Below are 22,924 nucleotides of genomic sequence, written 5' to 3' on the forward strand. Positions count from 1 at the left end.
ACGTTAGTCACCGACCAATCATCGTCCGCGTCCTCGCGTGAGTTCGTAGGTCATCGCGGGGGAGAAGCATAAAATCTGACGATCACGCCTACAGAAGCCCTTTGCGTGATGAAAGCGCTTTTGTGCTGAAAAAATAAGAGTAAAAAAGCGGAAAAGCGACTGTGGGCTCGTTCCTGGGTGACCTAAATGGACATTACATGCTTTTTGTACTCCAGAGAGAACTTAAGGTATGGTAAAGATGTAGCTACTTAGGTTTCAGTGAATGTAAACAGAATATTTCATGGATGAAGTAGATTATTAGATGATTATTAGATTATTCTTCTGTTTCTCTGATCCAGAGAACTGCAGGAGCACCGTCCTGCCTTCTTTTGCCGTGTTTACATCTGTGCGCCACAGAACGCTCTGTCTTCCTATTGGTCAGAGTCAGGGAGCACGTCGCGGAGCATGTCAAACTAGGCGATAAAATACAAAAAATTCTAACATGCTAGTCGTTCCGTCGGACGCTCCAACAGCATCTAGAACTTAAATTAGGCTAACTGAAAACATAAAGTGAAAGTTGGTGAGACTTAATATTTATCTGAACTAAAGGTTTTTAGTTGGCACAACTGGTGGTGGTTTTCTTCAAAACTTTAAAGTTTGAGTTTGCCTCAAAACTAAAAAATCTTGTGCAGTAAGTTGCCTTAAAATTTCAGCATTTTTAATTTTTTACAGTGCATCTAACAAATAATGTTGCTGTGGCTGTCTGTTGATCATATCAGCAACATTATCAGTGGGACAAGAAAGATGAAAAAATCTTAGACCAAACAGTTTATTCATGAAGTTACCTGTGACCCTCCGTTTACCCATAAACTAATCATCCACTATGCAGCATGCTTTTCACTGCAGTCCTCAGGTAGGCACCACACTTTGTCAGCATTTCTTAGAAAGGCTCAACACTAAAGTCTGACATCCCAGACTCGACTTTCTCTGGATGAATGGACGGATGGATGAAAGGTTGGATGGATGGATGGATGGATGGATGGATGGATGGATGGATATGAGGGGAAATTCTAAAAGAAAATCTAGAAAAAAAGCTCCCTATTAGGATTTTACAGGATTTTCTTTTAGTATAACCTCAATACCACTATCCCAACATTAAACACTCCAAGCCTGAGACTGAACATTTTATAGACCAAAAATGATTAGCTTGGCTATACATAAGGCTTTTATAGCTGCTCCTAGTATGTTAAACTCATATGGAAGTGACAAACTGTGAGTCTTAAATACTGTAATTTCTTATTCAAAATCATTCAGCAAAACAAAAACAGAGCTGCAAATGAGGCCAGTCACAAAACCTTTACTGTTACAGTGGCTTGCAAAAGTATTTATACCCTTTGCACTTTTTCATATTTGGTCAAATGACAACCTCAACTGCATTTTTTAAGATTATAAGTGATCGACCAACACAAAAAGGCACATAATTATGAAGTGGAATGAAAATTATACATGTTTAAATAAAATTTTCAATAATAACGTGCAAAAGTATTTAGCCTCTCTATATCAATACCTAGTAGAGCCACTTTTCGCTGCAATTGCAGCTGGAGGTCTTTTGGGGTATATCTTTACCTGCTTTGTGCACCTAGACTGAGATTTAGCCCATTTTTCTATGCAAAATAGCTCAAGCTCACCCAGGTTTGATGAAAAGCATCTGTGAACGACAATTTCTGACACCCACCAATAATCTATATTTTCACCCCTGGTGCCTGCGTCATTTAAATAGCAAAGACGCTTATAAATATATCTATGCCAATGGGCGAGGTGGCCTGGAAATGAGATGTTGAATGCTTGTCTACAGAATGCTAAAAGCAAATGAACATGCATCAGAATATTTATCCATTTTACATCAGCAGCCAAAAAAGAAAACAATGCAACAAACAAACACATAGAGAAAAAAGTATTCAACAGGAAAAATAATAAATATTGTTGAGTTGTTTTCTCACAAAGGCTAGAGTAAAGGTGAGTCAATGTGCCAACTGCTAAGCATGGTGGTGAGCATTGGTGCTCTAGGGCTGTTTTCCTGGCAGTGAAAAATATGGAAATCCTTGATTTAACAGTTTAAGGCAAAATAAACCTTCATCAAATGTTTAAAATCTGCTTGTGAGATTAGTAATGATGAATCTTGGTTCTTCTCCCTCCAAAATACACTGCTGGAAAAAATCATCACAGTATTACACAAAGCCAATTAAACTTCATGGACATTCATTTGCACAGTTAAGAAGCATAAGCGATTATGAATCAAGTTGACCTGCTTTGGTACAGATGAAATTGACAATAGGTACACCAGAAGGGCGAACGCAAGAACCCCTAAAAGGGAATTGTTTTGGAGGGGTGGCCAAAGATAAATACTCTCTACTTATCTATCTACCGTATCTATCTATTGTGTCCTCATCACTACTGGTAGCATGATGTGGTATCTTTGAGGCTGCACAGGCAGTCCATCTCCTCCAGTATGGCACATTCATGAGTACTGTTTGTCACTCTCTCCAGGAAAAACACTTTAGAAAACGCTTTAGTTCTTTGATGACTGATGGATTTTCCCTGTCAAACTGTCAGAAACATTCCCCATGAGGGTGGCATAAAAACCTGAAGTCCAGTGAGACCTGTACTCACACCCCAGCACAGTGCAGCTTGATTAACATTTGCTAGAGAACAGTAGAACTGGCAGTTCCACCATTGGCATCCTGTTCTCTTCACAGATGAGAGCAGGTTTTCTGTATAGGCACTTTTTCACCGGTATGGTGCCAGGGGCCAAGTTCCCGAACAGTTCTTTGCTTTTCTACCACAAGATCACAGGTTCTCAGTTCTGACACCACAATCTGCTGGTCTGGAACGAGCAAACCTGTGACCTGAGCGGCCAAAGGGCGGGGTGTTCGAAACGTCCCCCGACTTCTGTTTCCGGTTTGTGGAACACACCCACATTCACGTACATAATGAGTGACCGGCTCCGGCCCCAGCACTTTCTTGGTGGAAAAAAGGTATCTTGTAGTATTGTAATTGCTTTTTTCCTTGATGAGCAAAGCAAAATACATTAAGGTTTATTTAACTTATGCAGTGGTGAAATTTGCAACATAAAGAAAAAAAAACATCTTCGCTATTCAGTATTATTTTTATTTCAGTGCATCCCCACCAACAACTACTCCACCATAGATGTGCTTTAAACTTGCCATGGACACTTGTCTGATATCTTTAGAATCTAGCTAAAATGATCCCAGCTGTTTAAAATTATGTGGGGTGTAGAATTAATGTTAAAATAATCTTTATTTTTATGGTTTTCTACATTGTAGATTATACTGAAGACCTCAAAACTATGACTGAATGTTAACATATGAAGTAAATAAAAAAAGTGTTAAACAAGTCAAAGTATTTTGTCCAAAGGACCACCTTTTGCTTTGATGCCAACTTTGTCCACTCCTAGCATTCTGGCATTCTCTTAGTCATTTTCATGAGTTATAACATGGAATGGTTCACCGGTTGTCTTAAACGAGTTTCTAGAGGTTCTGAACACTTGTAAAAACACTTCACTCTGCGCTCCAACTCGTCCCAAACCACTGAGTTGTATTTTTGTCAGGTGTTTGTGAAGGCCAAACATGTTTTTTGTCTACTACATAATTGCATATTGGTGCTTTCATTGTTTTTAAGTTAAAATAGTATTTATTCTCAATATACAACATAGTAGATAATACAAATAGAAGAAATATTAATGAGAATGTGTCCAAACTTTTAACTGGTACTGTGTGTCTAAATATTAGTGACCAAATATCTAAATATATGTGTTCAAAATAACAATAAACTAAAAACAACAAACTAGAAAGTAAAGTTTTAATTCTATATAACCTTTCCTACAGAAACACTGTATGGAATTTAATATACAGGTTTTAAAATGTTGAAGAGAAAGACGCTGAAATAACCTTGAGATATCAATGTTGATTCTTTCAAAATCAAAACACATTTCAGCGTTGATTTAACTTTAGCTTTACATTAACTCAGTTGTGAATAAATGTGGACAGAAAATGAGACTTGTTCATAGATACAGACCCACATGCATGTATAAAATAGCTATAAAAGTTGATGGCACATTTTTAGGTGCAGGTAGTCTTTAGGTTTTTAGGTGCGGGTAGCTTTTTTTTAGGTGCGGGAGGTTTTGGGTGTGGGTAGTGTTTATTTTTACCATGAAAAATTAGTGGGAAAATGCCTGGGCATGGTAATTTGGACCCAATTTTATGCAGATATGCAATTAAATCGCCAAAATACGTAAAGACGCGGTATGTCGTTTTGGTGTAAATTTTGACCATTTGTGAATCTGTTTTTTCATGAAAAATGACTCAAATGAGTGGGAAAATTCATGGGTATGGCAAATTGGACCAAAGTTCAATCAAATATGCAGCAAAATGCCCTTTTCATGTTTCACCAAAATAGGCTGTACAACTCCTCATAGAGTAATACTGAAACAGATTTAATGAAGGAAAGCAGTACAGCTGTTTACTAACATTGTAAATGTACAATAAGTTATTAAATGTAATCTTATATACACAATGTTCCATCACTTATTTTCTCCAGTTTTCCTTACAACATGAATCCTACTTTAAGGAAAACCTAGAATTAGCCTTGCCCAAGCTGATTTTATACTGGAAAATGAATTGGCAATATGGCATACCGAGCCATTTTGCACCAAAAGAAATATCTCACTGATGTTTCAGTGTGATTTTGAAGAACTTTTTATTATTTTGGACCAGGACAAATACACATCAGATGAAAAGCTGTAGTCTCCTACTTAAAGGAAAACCTGGAAATAGCCTGGCCTGAGCTGATTTTGTCACACTGAAACATCAGGATAAGAAGTGAATATATATATATAATCAGCTAGCAGAGAAACCTTGTCTGATAACCATTTTGTGTGAGAAGAGGTTATGCTATTGGATAATTGTTTTTATTCTATGTTAGGGCTGATCCGACATAAAACGTCAGGAAAAAAAATCTAAACTTCAACAAGACCATAGAGCTGATAGTGGACTTCAGGAAGCAGGAGAGATTGCCCCCACTGAGGAGAAGGTCATCAGCTTTATATTCCTTGGTTTTTACATCAGTGAAGAACTTACATGAACAGAACACAAAACACTTGTGGTAAGAAAACCACAGCAGCGTCTCATGGTGGAACCTGGACACTGAGATGCGATGGAAATTACAACATGAGTTGTCATTGTAATAAGAAATAAGTTTATTTAAAAAGAGTAAGGCCAAAAACATACATAAAATTGTTAAGACATGCAGTTTAAAAAACACAAAAAAAAGGATAGAAGGATGAGAGCACACTCTCCTTACAACCATCTATATATCCCTGTCTAGGTGGGGCAAATCCTTTTAGAATAATCTATACATTATGTTTTTATGCCTAATTCTGCTTAACCATACAACACATGACCAAAGATGAGGTGATCTTCTATTCAAGTGGTTTCAGAGGAGAGAGAGAGAAAAGACTTCACTTCTCTCAACCTACACTACCCAACTGCACCCGGTTGTTCTCACTCACCAGCAAGGCAAAGCTGTATCTCAAACATGCCTAACGTTTCAATTTCTCTTACAGCCGTTATGTCCTAAGATGACTTTCTACTCCTTCACTGTGAAGAGTCTCTAGACCAGCTGCATCACCACCTGGTATGGGAACTGTCTCTTAAGCAGAAATCCCTGCAGAGGGTGGTGCACACAGCCCAGCACAACACAAAGGTTCAGCTCATAAGCCAACTAGATTTATATACCATCTACTGCCTGTGGAAGCCTAGAGGAAAGGTCTTCACAAGCCCAAACCACTGCCTGTACCTCGCTGCTGAGAATACCTTCTGAGAGGCTGGAGAACAAAAGCATGAAGAGCAGAACAGTTCCAAGACAGCTTCTTCGTCAGGGAAATAAAGCTGCCGAACTGTCAGAAGCAGTTTATCTGTCCAAAGTCCAACAATTTCAAACTGTTTTACTAAAAAGCAGACCCACTGCAACAAGGCAAGCAAACTAATCAATTGCATAAGGCCTCGAGCTGGCCTGGGTCCCCAGTAAAACCAACTGGTTACAAATTGAATGCAATGACAAACTGTGTGAGCGCCACTTTAAATTCTGTGACCGGGGCCCCTCCCACTAGTTGCTGACAGTAGCCAGTCAGGTCTGTGATTCCTTCAGTCAGCAACATATAAAAAACTTCATTAGCATAGTAATCCATCAGAAAGCCAGAATAGAAAGGAAAGAAAGAGGAAGAAAAACAAAACAGTGATAATTTACATTGGATAAATTAGGTCTATGTGTTGTGTACAAATGTAATTTAGCAGCAGGCTAACAGCAAAATATATGGGTAATGATTATGTTAGCTACCTGCCTGGTAGTCAATAGTAATAATGAATTTTAAACAGTTGCAGCATTTTTCTAACATTGTTATAAAATGGTCACATATTTGTCACTGGACAGATTTTTGAATATGAGGCCCTCCTTTATAGTTACTAAGCAATTTGTACTTTCTTTTAAATTTGGTTGTTATGGTAGTAGGCTTTTTTTTTTTTGCTCTGGTCCAGGGTTGTTGGTAGGGTCAATTTTGCTTGGTTCCCCTAAATGCTTGAAATAACCCATAAACATATAACATCTCCACCCCTTACAAAATCACTCCACACCCTGCACTTTACTTACTTACAGTCTCGTGCTTGTCTCATGCTTTTGGAGTCACATATTATGCAATTACCTAATTACATAAACCGCAATATAAACATCTGCAAATTCATAGTTGATATATTAATGTGCCCTACATGTAAACAGCATAGTAATGTATGTACAGTTTAAGTTATAAAGTTATAATTCTTCATTTTCTATTTTCTGATTCCCGCTACTCTGAGGCACTACTCTGACAATAAAACGATTTATTTTGAATTTATCACCGAGAGGGACGTAGGTAGGAGGATTTGGACCATTGTTTATCACTAAATCATGGCAGAAGAGGACATCTTCTTTGCCAAAGCCGAGCTTGTACTGCCACACACAAATTCTCTTGTTGGACTCCACAGTCAGGTTCACTTTTTCTTCCACCTCCGTCGCTTCTTCCCAACTTTCATTTTCTGTGTTTATATGTGCCCCACCGTATTCTGCAGTCAATGCAAACTGAAATTTCGCAATTTTTTCTATTAGTGTTCCTGTCTGATATGTTTCACTTACTGAACCTTTCCAGTTGCGTTCTATACGTGATGACTTAAACTTGGTGTAGCCCACTTTCCGGGTTATCCTCTTTTCCCAACACATGGGAGTATCAGAACCATTGGCTACACTCTAAGAAATATAAGTACAGATTTGTACTTAAAAGAGTACAAAGCTTGTCGCTGGGGCTGTACCTTATATTAAGGTTCAAAAAAGTACCTTTCAGTGAAAGTACTTTTTTGTACCCATGGTTTTTGTGCCAGTAAAGATTATAAAGATTATAAACATTGTCATCAACTAAAAATGGCTCAAAAACTTGATGATACAAAATTGTCTGGCTTTCAAATAAAAAATGTGCAATTTAAATATATACTGTTCATTAGTACAGTGATGCAGAATACTGAATGTACCTTTTGGCTGGTTAAATGGTACAAATTTGTACTTATTGCTGTTAGAAATGACTTTGTACTTCAGAGGGCACAAATCTGACCCTGTAAAGACCAATATTGTACCTTTGAGGGTACAATTATAAAGAATGTACCTTCGAGTACAAAAAAGTACTCATATCGTACCTCTGTTTTTTAGAGTGTATGGTCTTAATGAGCTCCCATTTCGCAAATGCTGGACCATGTGTCACAGCTAATCCTCCAGGAAGAAAGTTTAGTACATCAGAGTGAACTGAAAATGTGTTTATATCCTTATCCTTATTAAGATCACCGGTTTTGTAGAACTGCAGCCCCCACTTGTCCTTTGGCTTAAGCACATAAATGTTGTTCTTTGTGCCCCAGAAGTACAGACCATCCTGGCAGTCAGGGTTAAGACTGATTTCAAAACCATTTATTTTCTGTTTCAAATCAGAAGTCATGCAACACTTTCCTTTGCTCTGAAAGATTATGAAGAACTGTCCAGAAGAAAACAAATAGTGGTCACCCCCTTGACAACATGGGTGGAGGTCATAGACTGCAGAATCTAAATCTTTACTCATATCAGACACACAGCGGTATCGGTTGCCCTTGATGATGTAAAACTTGTCTTCAGAGGCGAGGTAGTGATCCCCTCCCTGACAGGAGGGGTGTAAGGGCTTCACTGTAAGGTTGAGTCCTTGATGGATATTTGTTGAGTACATGTAGCAGCCAAAGTCAGAGCGTATAATATAATGTTGATCTGCGTTTCCTCCACAGAAGTCAACACCTTTAGCTTTTCTCTTTGGGAGGATGTCTGCCATTATTTCGGCCATATCGTCTGGAAAAGTAAATAAACAGGATTAATTTCATTTCAACAGTAATCAAACACAAAAAGGAAAACAAAATGTGTGTGAACTATTTGCAACGGCATACTCTTTTTTTTCTCATTTATCTTTTGTTTCCTGGGATATTTGTATTTATTGTTTTTGAGACGGTATCTTTTACCTGAGTCAGGACGTAGAACAGGATTCTGCACTCTCAAACGTGAAGGTAGACTGCAGGACGACTTTAGAAAAAGAATCCAAGTGCAAAGCTGTAGATGAGAATAGAGGAAGAGGAGGATCTGAAAATTTGTGTTTTAAGAAAAAGACACTTATTGATCAATATTATTGTTTAAATGTTGTTTTGCACAATTTTACAATGAATCATGAAAGAGAGAATTTGGGCACCCCAGACAACTTTTATGAAGGCCTTAAAACTTCTTATATGTTTGCTAAAAAGCCCTGGTGGCAAATGCTCCTTAGCAGATTTAGAGACATTTGCCAAATCTGTAGAAAACTTGCTACATTAAATACACGATCTAACACATTTCTGTTCCTGACACATTTTTTGGGACAATGGCCTATGCTAGTTTTGTATTTATTGAGATAAAACATGAAATTTTGACTTGTGCTGGAAACAATTAACATTTCACTACAAATATGCAATTATTAGGAAACCCAATCAATTCTGTGTATAATATCTCAAAAATAAGTATATTTTCAAGATTTGCGACTGTTCCTCTGACTAAGCTCACACATTCTCTGTGAATTTATCAAGGACTTTTTCTCTTGTCTTTATTAATTGGCCACAGAGACTGAGCAAAATCTGTTTTACGTATGTTAGCAATGTTTTGATGATGTCTAAATAAACTGCAACTGTGTACATAAGTCACTTCCTCTGCACAACATGAAATGGATAGATAACTGTATTTACACTGCAGTCACAGAAGGTTTTTTTTTACAATTAAAAAAGTTGTTATACAATTTATGCACAGTTCTAGAAAATATTTAAAAATAGATACATTTAAATATCAAAATTAACAGAAAAGGGTTATTATTCCCCATAATCTTATGCTGACCACATAGCTATGAAATACTAATTTCATAGAATATTCTGTTGTTAAACTAATTTTAGCAAGTCTACAGTAGCTACACAAGAACAAGACATATTGTATGAGACCCTTATTTGTTGAAATACTAGCTGTTATCTATCTAACTACCATTAGATAGCTTAGCTTTTATGTCAGGCACCATTTTAAAGTATATTAAATTGTAATACATGAAGCTGGCTTTTTAAGCTAAATAGCATTATTGTGGTAAACCACTCTTTTTAGAATTGTTTTTAATTTAACTCTAGAGAAGATAGAATCAGCCCTGATGGAATGTAAAAATTTCACTCTGTAAAGTTTTTTTATTTAATATAGAGAATATAAAACCAACATTGAAGAAATGTAAAAATTACATTGTGTAAAGTTTTTTTTTTTTTTTTTAAACAGAGAAGATAAAACCAACAATGAGGGAGTGTAAAAACTCTGATCGGGGTTTATATTTTAACACTACAAGAGTTAATAGATCAACACTGAAATGGAGTTACATTTCTGACACTGTTGACTGTGTTGAATTAACTCTAGGCCAGTGAGAATTATTTAAACACTTCAAAAGAGTTAAAAATTAACAGATTTGATATAAAACTGGTTGTTCTTGGAAGGCTGTTGTTTCTTGAAATAAAACTCAGTACACACTGTCCTCTTAACTGGAATAAATATTTTATTTCAATCAGAAGCAAAGTGTGGGAGAGAGCTTGTCAATTCTCGGTGTCCCAGGTTTTTCTTTCTCTCTCCCAGTCTTGTAGGCTAAACCGTTTAAATAGTCCCTCACAGTCACTCCTATAGCTCTCATGCCTTAAGAATTCCAACCGCCCTATTTACAGCTTTACCATATATGTAAATATGACCTTTTGAGAAGCGGCATGTTGTTTACCTGAAACCACTTGTGACATGCCAATCATGTATAGAAATGGACTTCTCAAAAATAGTTTAGCTGGACACATGAACTTCTCTGGGCTAAAGGCATCTCAAACAAGAAGTGATAAACCGCCACAGTACAGAATACACCTCATTGCCCCCCTTTCGAGGCTTCCTAGAGGCTCGAAGAATTAAAAGAAGTACATTATCATTGTTACATGTACAGTTTTACAACCATTCCTCCAATGAGTGTTATTTCACTACCAATTTAGTGGAGTGTGAGAGCGAAAACCTGCCAGGCCACTATCTTACCAATAATATCCAGCAATCCTTCAAGACAGGAAAAACTCTCTCACGATCTCTTGGCCTTAGACGATCACTGAAAACAGTACTCCAATACCAATAAAGAAGAAATGTCTTACCATTGAGAATAACACTTCTGGATATGTACAAGTGAGTATCATACAGATGAAACCTCATAAACCAAACAAAATGTGTACTTTCAGGCTGGTCGACCCATCGGACCCTCCAGTCCACCTTGCCCTGCCTAACATTACTTCCCTAGCATCGAGAAAAGAACAAAACCCCTGAGGTCACACTGTACTTACTCCCAAGTAACATACATCATTTTGTAATTGAACAGCAAAACTTAAAGGTTACAATGTAAAAATCAACAAACAAAAGGTTGTTACAATATATATAAATATATGTTGAGCTGAAAAAGTGTGAAGATGTAACTCCTTAGCACATTGTCCTCTGATGCATTGATGACAAGTGGTGAGTTCCCAGATGTTGCTTCCTATATTCCTGTTCAGTGTCCCCCAGGCCTCCAGACTTTCATATCTTTCAGTGTCCAAACTTCTCAACAGACTGGGACCTCTGGACATCAAGCATCCCCTTGTGGTATCCCCACTATTGTCCTGGAGGAAAAAGATAAGACACACCCAGTATCTTTTCTTCAAACAAACAGTACACTCAAATTAAGCAAATGGTATATTTTCAGAATACACCTCACATTCTCTCGCTGTCACATTGCTTCAGTCTCAGCTTACCAGTCATCTCTAACAAATATATTGTCTGAATATATTGTCTTATTTTGTATTAGAGTTTTTTTTTACCGTTTAGCTCGGGGATCCCCCTGATCTGCAGACACTGGAAGTGGGGTAGCCTCTCCATTAACCGGCTCTGTCACTACAACTCTTTGCAGTGCCACTTTGCAGTGCCACAGTAAGTATTAATTCTCGTTTTAAACGAGCTGTCAGTCACACATTTTCATTAAAACATTATGACCACACCCACACAGTTCTCAAGGAGGTCTGAAGAGTGAATTTAGGGGATATGTGAGTGTTTTTTTTCATTAAGCTGTTTTCTGTTTTACATTTTTCAGAATGCTTCATATAACACCCAAGTTTAGTATTAGACTAATCTTGAAATTAAAATTTGTTCCTGTTTGCCAGTTGTTTATATGATTCTTCAGTTTCCCCTCAGATAGTTAAGTTACCTTCAAGTGCAACAACTTGAATTCTTACCATAAGTTACTCCACCTTAAATTCTAAATAAAATGAAACATTAAAACAATAGAAGGCACCAATGTTCTTTAAAAAAAAACTATATGCGTTTCTGATGTCATGGGTTTTAGTTCACTGTTTGGGTAATTGTCACTGCAAAAGCATTGAACAATTTGCCATAGTATATAAAATAAAACAGTATTGCCCAAAATTCTGCTTCACCCACAAAATAGAAAGCATGTGTAAAGATTACCTTATGTAGTCACTCATGAACAGTGAGCAGGCCCCACCATTCTTATGTTACATGCATGACCAGACTGAATCTTTTGCATATTTAATAGCAAACCAAGTTTTATTAAACTACCAAGTTTCTCTCTTTATGATTCCTTGTGGTTGGTACATTAGTGTTTTTATAAGTGCATTTTGTTTTCATCAACCCTATTGCCTCTGATTTTTATTTTGTTCTTAATTAAATTAAGCTTTGTCTGCTCAGTGTGCACATTTAACAAAAGACATAAAGCCAAGTGCAACATAATGTACATGTTTAGTATAGTGCAGTAAAAAAAAAATTATATATATATATATATATATATTGTTACACAATATACTACCTTAAAGAACAACACTCCCTCCCCTAAAAACACTACCAATATTTTTTTTGATTCCAACAGTACAATTCAAAACACAATCAAATATGCAGCATCTTCTTTTCTTAATTCTAATTCAAATTTGTGTCCATGCCAGGAACCAGTCAGCCTCAAAAGATAAAAGAAGACATCAGCTGCATCACATTCCTTTATAAACACATCTCAAAAAACAGAACAAGGATATTTATAAAAAAGAAAGCATTCATTGTGGAAAAAAGTGAGAAGTGCAAGAAGAGACCGCAGTTTTAGTTATTTTTTTAATCACTGTACATATGACTGATTAAAACAAACCCGTTAAAGATCCCGTTGCTCTGTGCATTTCAGTGGGTTCCTGTTCTAACACACATTTTCTGCTCAGAAATGGTTTGTGGTTGTTAAAGAGCTGACGAGCTGGGTCAGTATGATGGGAGTAAAATAAAATATGCAGTGGAAGTTGGTTCCCGTAGGACGAGGGTTAGAAAACAACCTACATTTTAAAACAAATGAATATCACATAAAATTCAACATCATGTAGTGCTTACCCGTATGAATTTGGCTTTTGAAAACAAAAACAACTAATTGTAGAGAAGACAGAGTCTTCTTTATTGTCTTTATTACACTACTTTGAGCTGCCAACCAGACAATATTATTGTGACTTGTAACTGGTAAAGACAGTGTGGTAAAGAGAAACTCCACTGATGCTCCGTTGTTTCTACAGAATGACATTGCCTTTAAAGATGGTTTGAGAAATTTCAGCTTAAAACATTTTAAAATACATTAATGAGTGAATACAAAGCAGGGTGCTGTGCGACAAAAATAGTCCCCAAAGAAACTTTTATAGCTTTCTAATATTTCCGATCAGTATTCAATATAAAACTAGTACCGGTTGACCGGTGGGTATGAACAGTAAACGCAAAAAATTCTGTTAAGTCTGTTATAACTTATCTATTCACCACCAATCTACAAAAAACAGTCAGGAAGTCTTTCTACAAAGAAACACATATAAAAAAAGAAAAAGAAACACCTAAAACACTGAATTTTATAGATAATTTGGGTTAGACGGGTGGACGCATCAGTGAAATTCCCCTTTAAACTAGAGGTTTAAACTAGAACGTTGATCCAGGACTGGTTTTATTGCTTTCTTTGTTCAGCCTTCATGCGTGTGTGTTAGAAAAGTTTGACAGCAGCCCTCAGACAGAGAAACCCCATGAACATGGATTTAGGAACATCAGGAAGGTCCTCAACACTTACATAAACAAACAACAAAAATATATCTGAATTTAAAAATACAAAAGTCATGCAGGTCATCTTCTGTAACTCCTGGGTGGTGCAGAAGGCCGTGAGGAAGACCATGTGGACGAGTGGGGATGGTCTTGGCTCCTCCTCCGTGGTGGTGGTGACTGATAGGAGCTGGAGTGGGTCGGTGGTATGGAAGACCGCCGGTAGTGGTCTCTTTGTGTCCGTGGGTCTTGAGAGTGTCGCTGGAGTCTGCGTGGGTCAGTGGGATCCTGTCTCTCTCTGTCCTGTCTGTGCTCTCTGACTGGCTCAGATAATCGCGGGTCTGAAGGCCTCGTGGTCAGCCGGGGGTCTCTGGGACGGTCAGATGGGCCACTGGTTGTTGAGGAAACTGTGGGGGAGTGGCTCCCATTTGAGTTGGCGCAGCTTAGCGGAATGGGGATTGGAGGTGTAGGGGTTTCCACAGGGATGTGCACGGGCTGTGGAGCTGAGGTGGGGTTGCTGGAGCGTCGGGATGTGAGGGTGTGTGGGTGGCTGCGTTCAGGCTTTAGGATTTTAGTGGTTGCTTCGCGGAAATCCTGCTCCTGAGTCTTTATTATAGTCCCTCTTCTGTCTGCATCCTTTATTAGAGCCCCCCAATCACTGTGCTCCTACAGAGAGAGGGACAGAGACAGAGGGAGAGAAGGATGGAGAAAAAAGAAGGAACAAGAGAAAAAGGAATGAAAGTAAAAGGAGCAATAAAGAAAAAAAGGTGTTGGAAAGGCATCGGCATAAAAAGGAGAAAGAAAAGGAAAGAGATGCAAAAAAGAAAAACGAAGGAAAGACAAAGAATGAAGAGGAAAGTGAAAGATTAAGGACATATTTTAGGAGGGGGTATGCACACGCACGCATGTATTCACACACAATGCAGTCAGTTTGTGAGGTGTTCTTGGTGTTCCTTACATATTTAAAGGCTTTTTGACAAAAATATATACTTTTAATTAGTAAATTATTCCACTTTATTTTTATAATCATTTTCTATTAGTCACTGAGGTTAATGTTAGGGTTAGGTGTGCTATACATAAGCTACAATTATTATTATGTGGATAGAAGAATAGCAAAACCATTGTGTGTGTGTTTTACCCTGAGTGTACGGAGATGTCCTAATATGAACAGGCTTTGTTTGGCTCTAGTGATTGTTACGTTCATCCTCTGACGATTTCCTACAAACCTGCAGAACAAAAACAAACACCGCCGTGAGCCACTGTTTACTTTCTTTAACTCAAATAGCCAAGATATGTGCATTGCATTAAAACTTTTGAAGCAATTAACAAGTAGATCATTATGGTTCCTCACAAAATCTCCTCAAACTGTGAGATCAGTTATCTCTAGACTCTTAACAGACTGCATCCTTGGTTATGGCCTTAGTGGTTGGAGAGCTGGTCAAATAGATCACATGAATGTGGGCACAGTGGTTTGAACACTGGTTTACTGCTCACCTGGGTGTGGGCCTACATTTTTGTTTATAGTCAGAGTGCCAAATTTCTGACTACTTGTTGTGGGTTATATAGCTCTGAGTTGCTGATCACATGTTGTAAGTTCTAGTCCTTGATGATGGGCTCAGTCGTTATAGATCACTTGAATTAGGGCTCACATTTTTGTTTATGGCTCAGTGGTTTCAGCGCTGGGTCAATTATTTTATAGTCAAGGATTTGAATGCTTATTATTGGTTTATTGGTCACAGTGGTGGAATGGACACTAACTGGTCAAGACACTGGATTACTGACCACATTTTTGTGAGTTCAAGTCCTTGTTCATGAGATCCACAGATAGAATGCTGAGTTTCAGATCACGTAGTTTTTGGTCCAAATTACTTGTTTATGAGCTCAATAGTCAGAGCAATTGGGTATCGAATCCACACAAAAGCTGTTTCAGAAGAGCTCTAGCATGATTTAGCCTAGACTTTGTTGCTTTGTACGAGTGTGTAAGTAAAATGACTTACCCAATAGAGCCCATTTCACTGCTGGCTCTTACACAGGACACAATAATGCATTCCATTTCTCGACCCTGGAACCCATCCACCGTGTCTACCTCCACCCTGGCACACACATACAAATTAAGTCTCAAAAAAACAATTACTTTTTAAATATCGATCAAACCTTAACCCTTAGAATAAAAAGGTTATAAATTGCTTTTAATTTTTCTTACTGAAGAGTTTTGTTTCCTCGCGCTTCTGCATTGACAGCCCTTAAGATCTGCTGTTTCTGTGCATTGTAGGGTGTGATGACGCCCACACGCACCACCTGTTTCTCACCAATCAGCTTCAGAAGCATCAATATCAGCTTCACCTCCTTCTGGTTGCTGAAGGAACTGCTGGCAACAGAGAGAATTTTTTTTAATGGTCAAAAGAACATTAAAATGCGGTTTCTTTTGGACTGCTCACAAACAAGTGTAAATATCCCTGCCATCCTCTTCCATCTCTCCACACCTTTATTCTCATGTCCCTCTACCCATTCCTCTCATCCTCTTCTCAACTTACTCATTTTCTTTGTTTTCTCTTCCATCCATCACATCAAACACCCGGTAGGGCTCAAATGGCCAGTTGACCGAACACCGCTTCTGAGCAGTCTCACTAAAGAGGAGGGAAAGGAAGAACATAAAGGAACAAGAAACAAAACACTAAGAAGCAAGTGGCCATCCGTAATGAGCTAAAAGCCAACCATCCCTTCTCTCAAACGTCTGTTCCCTGACACAAACTGGACTACCTCAGACTGGAGCCACTAAGAGTGGTATGGTATGGTATGAAAACAGTATTAAATGTCACAATAGGAATAATAAGAAGAATGGATTTAACCTGGAATTTGATGTCCGAAAACAAGATGATTTTAACTTATTTTTTTCTGAGCTGGAGGGCTGGGTACAGTGAGCACATCTTACTGTTTGTAGTACAACGCCCACAATAGCTGGTTCAGCTGGGTTAAAGGTGCGATAAAATGCAAAAAAAAAAAAAAAAAAAAAAAAAAAAAAAAACACCATACTGTGACTGGTATGTTGTACCAATCTGAAATGCAGGCTGATGTTTGTTGTAACCAATATATTACCAACATTAATTTACAGGGTATCCAAAGAAAATCACACACACCTCTTATTTTTGAGGGGGATTGAGGTAAAATCTACTAAAAGTAAATTTAGTTTAGTTTCTTTTTTCATTTTTTTCAGCTTTGTTTGCTTAAGTGTGGCACCAGTTGCTGAGAATAAAGTCTGGTTTATACTTCTACTTTATACTTCTACATAAAGTTAATGCGTTGTCTATAGAATGGCCTGTGTGTGCCCTACACGGTTGCACGAGTTTATTTGTGCACGCGTGTCTCTGCCTCGCTCTGCAGTTTAAAATTCAAAAGCGAGAAGGTGTGGGTGGAAACAGGCCAGACCAATCACAGCTGCTGCTTTACACGTTGCATAGTTACATTTCTGGGGAGGTACATGTCAAGCTATGGTGTAGGGTACAAGTAGGCTACGGAGTAGGTTCGACACAGAAGTACAATTTAATATCAGCAAATTTAACAGTTTTAAATGGAGGTCCCACCTGTCACTGAAGTTCACAGAGCCTCGCACTTTATTAGGGGCCCCCTGACACAGGCAAATTATATACAATTTCTCAAGTTATTTTTAGATAGAGCTCAAAAAAGGGTGTGTGCAGAACGCGAGCACAAGAACACACACTAACACGAATACACAGAGTTACAGAGCATCCTGTATAAATGGACTCTCTTCATGCTTAGCTGACCAAATGAGGTATGAGAGAGCAGAAAAGAAAGACGCACACGGTGTCATGCAGCACTATGACAGTGTCCCCATTAAACATAATTTTATCACAGACTACACTACACTGGGTGAATTAATGACAATTCTCACCACAGTGATGTTTGGATATAACCAGTGTTGGGTGGAATTACTGCAAGATATGTTGAGGCAAAGTTAAACTATCTTGCTAGTTGTTAAGGAGCTACTATACTACCAGTACATCTCCAAAATGTGAATATTGTTGAAAAGTTGGCTTGCATTCAATGAAAACCCCCCCAACAATCTTAGAAAATGAGATGTCTCTGATCCATTGAATTGTCTCAGAAAATTTGAATATTATATAAGGCCAATTGGTACTTGCAGTGTGCCAAGTCCTGCTGGAAAATGAAATCCACATCTCCATAAAAGTTGTTAGCAGAGGGTAGCATGAAGTGCTGGAAGATTTTCCAGGAAAACAGTGGAATGACTTAAGACTTGATAGAACACAGTGGACCAACACCAACAGATGACATGACTTTCCAAACAATCATTGAACATCAGTAAATTATACATTTCATTTGGAAACCAAGGGAACAGAGTCTGGAGGAAGAGTGGAGAGACTCTGTGGAAACTTCACACTAGACCTCAAACAGCTTACATTTCATTTGGAAATCAAGGGACCAATCAGTGATGGTTTAGAGAGCCATGTCATCTGCTGGTGTTGGTCCACTGTGTTATAACAAGTCTGTGCAGTCAGTGTAGTGTTTTCCTGGAAAATCTTACAACACTTCATTCTTCCCTCTGCTGAAAACTGACTTTCATTAGCTGCAATCAACAATAAAAGAAATAAACACTTAAAATAATACATGAGATTCACATTTTGAACTGAAAAAGTAACTTTCCAAATGGTGCACTAGTATATTCACTGCATTAAATTATGTTACGTTACAGTTTTAAAATATATAATTATATAATATACTGATACTTTAGCAAAATGTGTTTTTCAGGGTGGGAAATGTCCGAGTCAAATTGTTGTTTTTTCTGATGGGATATTTAGTGTTCAGTGCTCAGTACATATTTTTATATTATAGTTATATAAATGATTTTTATACAAATATTTAGGTTGTTTAAATTTTGTTCAGTTTCAGACATAAAACTAGGAAAAAAGGATTTTTACATGCAACACACAATCAATAATACAAATCACAGACAACATGGAGTGACCACACAGAATATTCAGCAGTAGCAATGGAAGAAAATCATTAAACAGGAAGGTACTTCATTGAAAGTTTGACCATGCCACAAATACAACACATCCAAATCATCTCTGAATGAGATGACCGTTAGTTTATATTAGTTTGCAGAAACCTTAGCAGAGGTTTGCAATAAAATGCTGATTTTCAAAAATGGTACCAGCTCCCACAAAGGGCTCTGGAACATTGTGGAGTGACAGGCAATAGCAGTCCTTAAGGGCAGCAGCAATAAAGAATTGTATATCCATGTTATAACAAAGCAAAAACCACATTCATCAAAGCATGAAAGGATATCAAGGTATTCTAAGGACTTCTTTTGATGTATATTTACATATTTACATTTTACTGAATGGGTGGGAGTTTTAGGGGAAAATATATATACACCTTCAGTGAAATTATTTAATTGAATGTCCAACTAAAATGGAGTTTCACGGAAATACAGCAAGTATCTAAGCTAGTCACTCGCCTGAATCAGTAGAAATTAACCTGTGAGCCACTGTATGGAACATGTTGCAGATACACTCACATCCATACAATAAGACTGTTTAAATGTGAAACTGAACACATTTGCATATTTCCAACAAGCAAAGCTAAAGAAGTACTACTTCCAGTGCTTAGCTACCACTGTCTATTGACAGGATTGATTTAGATATCTCTTACCAGTACACAGTACTAGATTACACTAAGAGACACTGCCAGTCATATGTAATGGCTCCTCAGACAATCACACCAGCTGCAATGGCAGGATTAAAGAGCTCACTTCAAACTTGACCACCATTAGATCCTAAAGAGAACCTGGTTTAGTCACTAAATTTGATCTATAATTGTCCATGATTTTCATTCACAACATTAGTGCAAATAAAGACCATGACTGACTGATAGATGGATTAGATGACTAGCAGGATGGGGGTGTAAAAAAATTGCCATTCAGTGGACTGACATAGTCTGGGCAAAATGTCTAAGTGCATTGTAGGTTTGTATGTTTAAGGGTCAACCATTTCCTACCCGGGCTAAACAGACTACACCTGTAATAAATTTGCATATCTGCATGAGACATAACCGCATGCAGTTTTGCAGCAATCTGGGGGCTGTTATATCTAACCATATAAAAGTCCTCAATATGCAATCTGCACCACCATTTAAGATTGGACAAGTAGGTTCAATATGAAGCAAACCTCAGGTTCATTTCAACACTGGAGTTGGCATAAAGCATTGCACTGTTGTAGTGGGGCCAAGTGCAAGTAAGATGCACCTGAAAGCAACTCTATCCAGTTCCACACTGCAGCACTTTTAGGACTGATATTTCCCCTTCTAAACTAATGGTGTGTTAACAGTTGGCATGCAGAAGCACCTCTTAGTGAAAGACTCACCAATAGCAAGGACCAGCCCACCGTAGCCCAAACCTATAAAGCTGCCTTTGCTCTGCCTGAAGATGCCTGTACTGCAGACACTCTCCAGCCCTGAGCATGGCAACGCAACAAAACACAGCACTGAAAAATAAGGTGGCACTCAGTACCACTAGATTCTGGACACAGTTACAGCAAAAGGGGAAGGGTGTTTATGCACCTGGCAGTTTAATGGAGATAAACTGTGTAGCAGGCAGTAAGTGCGAATGTGAATGTGAGTTCATACCAGTCATTTTTCAGCCTGTTGCCGTAGATGTACTTGGAAGGGAAGCTGCAGATGTCAGGGTGCATACGGTACTGTATGCTGAGGAAGATGCTGGGATTTGACGGGTGAAGGCTCTTCCAGAGTCGCGCCATCAAGGACTGGTCATAGCCAAGCTCTTTTGCTTTCTGAGCACAAACAAAACAGTTAGTGTTAGAGCTGCTAGGTTCATGTTTATCTGCTCCAGAGAGTCTATTTGTACATATCAGCAATGGGTACAAGTAAATGAATGCATTAATTATAAAGGGTCTCACACATTTGGATTAACAGTGTTAATATTAGTAAAACCTTCAGACTAAGTTAAATCAAACTGGAATCCACTACACAATGTTGGGGACATAAACACAATGGAGTAGAATACGGACTGCTCACACGCTCACTTCACACTGTAAAGGTAAAATAGCATGCTCAAAACTAATAGGCTTGCTTAAAAGGTCCAGCCTCAACAAGTTAAACTATGCACTGTGATTCTGTAATGGTTTTAGGATAAGGAGTTTTGGAAACTGCTGCTTTTGTGTGTGCATCTGCCTGTGTGTGGCTATGTGCACGTGCATACGTTTGTCTATCTATTCTGTTTGCTTAGATACAGCTTTAAGTGCCATAATGTCAATAATAATGGTAATGTTAATTAATAATGTCAATTTTAACCATATAGGGATAAGCACAACCTGCAGCACAGTATAACATAGCGATTTCTCTGCTTTTTTTTAAAGCTAGGAACAAATAACGCACAAAGTACGCAGAGAGGAGGACATAATTGTGGACTAAATCATTTAATTGGGAATAAATAAATAAATAAATAAAAATGTAAATAAATAAATAAAGTTGACTAACTCACTAGTTTTCAGAAGTAGATTATGAAATAATAAAATACCCTTAAAATATTACAATGTACTAGCATAAGACAGTATTTAAAATAGTTCTACAAAATCTGAAATACAAGAATAAAAACTGTTACTGTAAAATCATATTGGGATCCTGCAGTATATTCTAGGGTGCTTTACCTGAGAAACCACAGTGGGAGTGAGCTGATCAGGGTCGCCCACCAGGATCAAGGCAGGACATCGATGGAGCAGGGGAATCAGTGATTCTGCCTCTTTAGCCTGCCCTGCCTATGATGCACACAGAATAAACTTGTTAGAATTCTGTATTCAAACAAACAAACACCTTCTTAAAAATTGCAAAGAGAACGACCTCATCGACAATGACACAGCTGAAGGGTTCTCGTCCATGTCGACGGAAAGCGGTCTCCAGGACAAGGCTTCCACTGGTGCTTAGGGTGCAGCAGATCACGTGAGCATCTCTGAGGACCCCAGCCTGCACCTCCTGCCTTTTACTACGGAACTATGGACAGAGAGAAAAAAAAAAAATTAGTCAATAACACAATTTAAGGACAGTTAAATTGCCAAAAACATGTATACACACACACACATATACATATATATATATATATATATATATACACATACATACATATATACACATACATACATATATACACATACATACATATATACATATATGTATATTATACATATATATACACACACACACATATATACACATACATATATACACATACATACATACACATATATATACACATACACACATATATACATACATACATACATACACACACACACATATATACATACATACACACACACACATATATACATACATACACACACACACACACACACACATATATACACACACACACACACACACACAATCAATGTTATTTGTTCATTAGTTCATTAGTTATTAAAGTATAACTATTGTGCTACTAAAGCGACCGCTGCTTCTAGAGTCTGCAGAGTCCTTTTTTGGCAAACAATTACCTCTCTCAAATGGCGGCTGAGTTTCTCCCTTTCTGAAAGATAGTGCTGCTTCTTGTCCATCAACTGTTTAAACTGCAGAAATTCCAATCAGAAAACAGAACACAGTAAAAATGCAAGAAATAAAACAGCAATGATCAGCTATTTAGAGACTAATGGCTGTGTGTTGTGTTTTCAGAAGACAATAAAATGTTGGAAGGCAGTGTTCATTAAGCTATATACATGTTCCTCCGTTGTCATGATGGGTAATGTAGGTGTTGTGTAGCTTAATAAAAACCACCTTCTTGTAAAGTGTGGTCTAGTTTTTACACTTTGACAATTCTGTTGTGAAATCTGGCAGTGCCCTTTATTATGTGAAGAATGCCTTACCTCCGGGGATTGTTTCTGAGTTATGGCACACTGGCGTGAGAGATTTTCTATAGCCTGATCAAGTCTATGCTTCTGCCTCTGTACATCAGGGTCTGCACGCATCTGTGTTTTCTCTGGTCAAAAAATTATAATAAATGCACATTAGCAATATGGACTTAAATTAAGGCATGTGAGATTTTTCTAATTAAAAACAATAATCTCACTAAGTTCTTGTGCTCATATTTCTGAATTAACGCTACAAAACATCTAGTGAGCTTTGCTACACTGCA

The 22,924-nt window shown here is 37.8% G+C and overlaps 1 protein-coding gene and 1 long non-coding RNA gene across 6 annotated transcripts in view; both read right to left on the reverse strand.

Moving 5' to 3' along the window:
- Positions 1-8,015: 8,015 nt before the first annotated feature.
- On the reverse strand, positions 8,016-8,898 carry LOC103029536 (uncharacterized). The gene is made up of 2 exons (XR_007425144.1): positions 8,610-8,898; positions 8,016-8,442 (listed from the first exon to the last, which is right to left on the reverse strand). It is a non-coding gene; the product is annotated as an uncharacterized LOC103029536 (long non-coding RNA).
- Positions 8,899-12,529: 3,631 nt separating this feature from the next.
- The window catches only part of setx (senataxin), a 42,154-nt gene continuing 31,759 nt past the window's right edge, over positions 12,530-22,924 (reverse strand). For 2 of the 5 annotated variants that reach the window (XM_007256557.4, XM_049466589.1), the window contains exons 16-26: positions 22,656-22,768; positions 22,290-22,361; positions 21,637-21,786; positions 21,447-21,554; positions 20,407-20,570; positions 20,145-20,234; positions 16,278-16,370; positions 15,947-16,111; positions 15,741-15,836; positions 14,882-14,969; positions 12,530-14,409 (exon numbers count right to left, since the gene is read on the reverse strand). In XM_007256557.4, the coding sequence (XP_007256619.3) occupies positions 13,828-14,409; positions 14,882-14,969; positions 15,741-15,836; positions 15,947-16,111; positions 16,278-16,370; positions 20,145-20,234; positions 20,407-20,570; positions 21,447-21,554; positions 21,637-21,786; positions 22,290-22,361; positions 22,656-22,768 (1,721 nt within the window). In that variant the 3' untranslated portion in view covers positions 12,530-13,827. The remainder of the gene's footprint in view (positions 14,410-14,881; positions 14,970-15,740; positions 15,837-15,946; positions 16,112-16,277; positions 16,371-20,144; positions 20,235-20,406; positions 20,571-21,446; positions 21,555-21,636; positions 21,787-22,289; positions 22,362-22,655; positions 22,769-22,924) is intronic. The other 3 variants (XM_049466590.1, XM_049466592.1, XM_049466591.1) reach the window with 3 other exon arrangements.

The sequence above is a fragment of the Astyanax mexicanus genome, chromosome 17, assembly GCF_023375975.1.
Source record: "Astyanax mexicanus isolate ESR-SI-001 chromosome 17, AstMex3_surface, whole genome shotgun sequence".
NCBI classification, from domain to species: Eukaryota; Metazoa; Chordata; class Actinopteri; order Characiformes; family Acestrorhamphidae; genus Astyanax; species Astyanax mexicanus.